Source organism: Myxocyprinus asiaticus, chromosome 15 (assembly GCF_019703515.2).
Source record: "Myxocyprinus asiaticus isolate MX2 ecotype Aquarium Trade chromosome 15, UBuf_Myxa_2, whole genome shotgun sequence".
NCBI classification, from domain to species: Eukaryota; Metazoa; Chordata; class Actinopteri; order Cypriniformes; family Catostomidae; genus Myxocyprinus; species Myxocyprinus asiaticus.
In genome coordinates, this window is record NC_059358.1 from 32264412 (window position 1) to 32266893 (window position 2482).

General features: G+C 37.5%; 1 protein-coding gene across 4 annotated transcripts in view; it reads left to right on the plus strand.

Annotated features, from left to right (window-relative positions):
* The window catches only part of LOC127452770 (src kinase-associated phosphoprotein 2-like), a 21060-nt gene extending 19161 nt beyond the window's left edge, over positions 1-1899 (plus strand). For 2 of the 4 annotated variants that reach the window (XM_051718468.1, XM_051718472.1), the window contains exon 12: positions 1297-1899. In XM_051718468.1, coding sequence (XP_051574428.1) covers positions 1297-1389 — 93 coding nt within the window. In that variant the 3' untranslated portion in view covers positions 1390-1899. The remainder of the gene's footprint in view (positions 1-1296) is intronic. The other 2 variants (XM_051718470.1, XM_051718469.1) reach the window with 2 other exon arrangements.
* Positions 1900-2482: the final 583 nt, after the last annotated feature.

Here is a 2482-nt window from a genome sequence, read left to right on the forward strand (position 1 = left end):
TATTTACCACAAAATGGTGCATTTACACAGCACACAGATCCGAAAAAAATTACAATTGCAGAAATTAAAATACATGCTGACATGACAATGAAAAGTTTAAGGCTGCACTGATGCTGCATTTAATTTACACAGAACCAAAACAACATCAGAGCCACCTTATATATACAGTATATACCTGTGTGTGTGTATATATATATATATATATATACACAACAGTTAGTTCCGGTCCTCGAATCTGATTGGATGAGAGACATTCCTTGAGTACTGATGTCTCAGTACACACACACACACATATATATATATATATTATGATACAGTTGACATATACCTTTTATACTTATATTTTAGTATTGCTTTTGTTCAGCATCTGTATTCACAAAGAATTTGAAGGTGGCACTCAGACTGCTCGGCTTAACAAGTCTTAACAATGAAATCCATCACCTGTCTTGAATGTTATGCATGCATCCAAAAGCGTCCCACTATCCAGCTCATCTAAAGGTCTGGTAAATGGAGCTTTCTTGGAATTTTATGTAGAGCTCAGACAGCTTCAGTGCTTCCACGGTCTAATCCAGTCCTCACTGCCTCCCTGCATTCTCCTTTTCAAAAAAGAAAATACACTGTGGCTTGACAGATATTTGCCTCAGTATATAACTCTTTAGTTTAGAAAACATCTGTGTGAAACAGAGTATCCTGGATGTAGAGAAAACACAGGATTTTGTGGCTTTGAAGTGAATGGCACTCTGTGATCTGTTTGTAATTATGGAATACAGAAAGCGATAGGGAGTGAAAAGGGAAACAAAGACAGATAGAGTCATCTTATCGTTATGGTTATATATTCCATAAGCTGGAGAAGAGCTGATCTCAGTAGATCTGTATGTAAAGAACAGGACTCTGTACTCTGGCTTATAAATCAGTTGTACTTCATACAAATTATATGGGCGTTCACATTCTCTTGTGTAATCTTTATAGGTCCTGTGGGCCACGTGTCCTTGAGTTGGCCTTGGAAAATCAGAGGGAATGGAGGAGATAGGGAGGGGTGGAAAAGAGTTGTGCGGAGGGATAAGAGACAGTATGGGAAGAAAATGAGGCAAAACCTGAAGATGAACGGGTCAATGAACTATAAATACTGGCAGTTTTCATTCCCCTGGGCATTGACCTATGAGATTTGACCTTGCTGATTGTGACACCGCTCTGATTGGTTTGTTGCAACAGCGAGTGAGTTTAACGAACACTGCTGTCCTGCTTCGCCCAAACTCTAGTTAGTAGGTGTCATTGGCTTTTCTGTGTTTTCCACAGGAGTACGACACCTTCGGCTGGTGGGTGGGGGAGATGAAAGGGGCTATTGGAATCGTGCCAAAGGAGTATCTTCTGGAACTGTATGCTCTGTAAGGGACTTGAGGTGAGCAAATGTTCCTGGAATGTTACCCAAGCATATCTAATCTAATTCTCACACAAACAGGAAACATACATTGATTTGCCTTATTATTTTTTTAAATTTTTTTAAAAATGTCTGACATATCTAAGCTGTTATTTTGATCTAGTTTTATAACATGTTTTAGTTTTTTTCTAGAGACCCCTTGTTGGCCTGCTGTTGTAGCTTCATGCACTGCCATGTTTCACAAACCACTGTCTGTTTCACTGTTTCATTCTGTGTAAGATGTAAAGCAAACTGCAAAGCATTTCAAAAGCACAAGTGATTTTAAAATATACGCAACGAAAGATGTATATGCTTAGATGTGATGCTTTGAAGTTATTTAATGCACATGTGCTCCAATATTTAATATGAAGTATTGAGTGAATGTAAATCTTTTTTGTCATTCAAGTGCATAAATACTTCATAAATATGTTATAAGTGTTGTGTAAATGAAATAAACGCATATGTGTTAATGGTGCATAAAATGCTCTTAAGCCTTTATTGAAGCAGATTGAGTTGAATGTGGCCACCAGGTGGCAGCAGTTTACAAGTGTTCATGTCAAGCTTTGCAGCAGATTATTACAATACAGATTTGGAATGTCTGTATTTGAGACTGCAGCACTGGCAGATGATTCTTTTTTTTTTTTTTTTGTCATAATTTTTCCACAGAATGACGTTTTTCTACACAGACTGTCAGTGTTGTTTATACGTAAGATCAGAATGTACCAGGATTTTACAAACCAACTGGAAACAAAACGTCTGACCTTTTTATGCAGAAACATAACAAACAAATCAAATTGCAGTTATTCAGATGTGGAATTAATTACCTGGTGCAGGAGAACTGTTTGGCGTATCGTACTGTCTCTTCATGGTCCATGCACTCTGCTGTGTTGACATCCACAAATATCTGGGCACTGAAGTGAGAAACTTAATTAAAACACATGTCAGGCTGTTACCTTCTCTGCCCAAACGAATTGTTACTATTAACATATTAACGCGTTCAGCCAAGCTTCACACAATAAATACTAAAGACATTTTAATTTGCTCATGACATAATCCTAAATACTA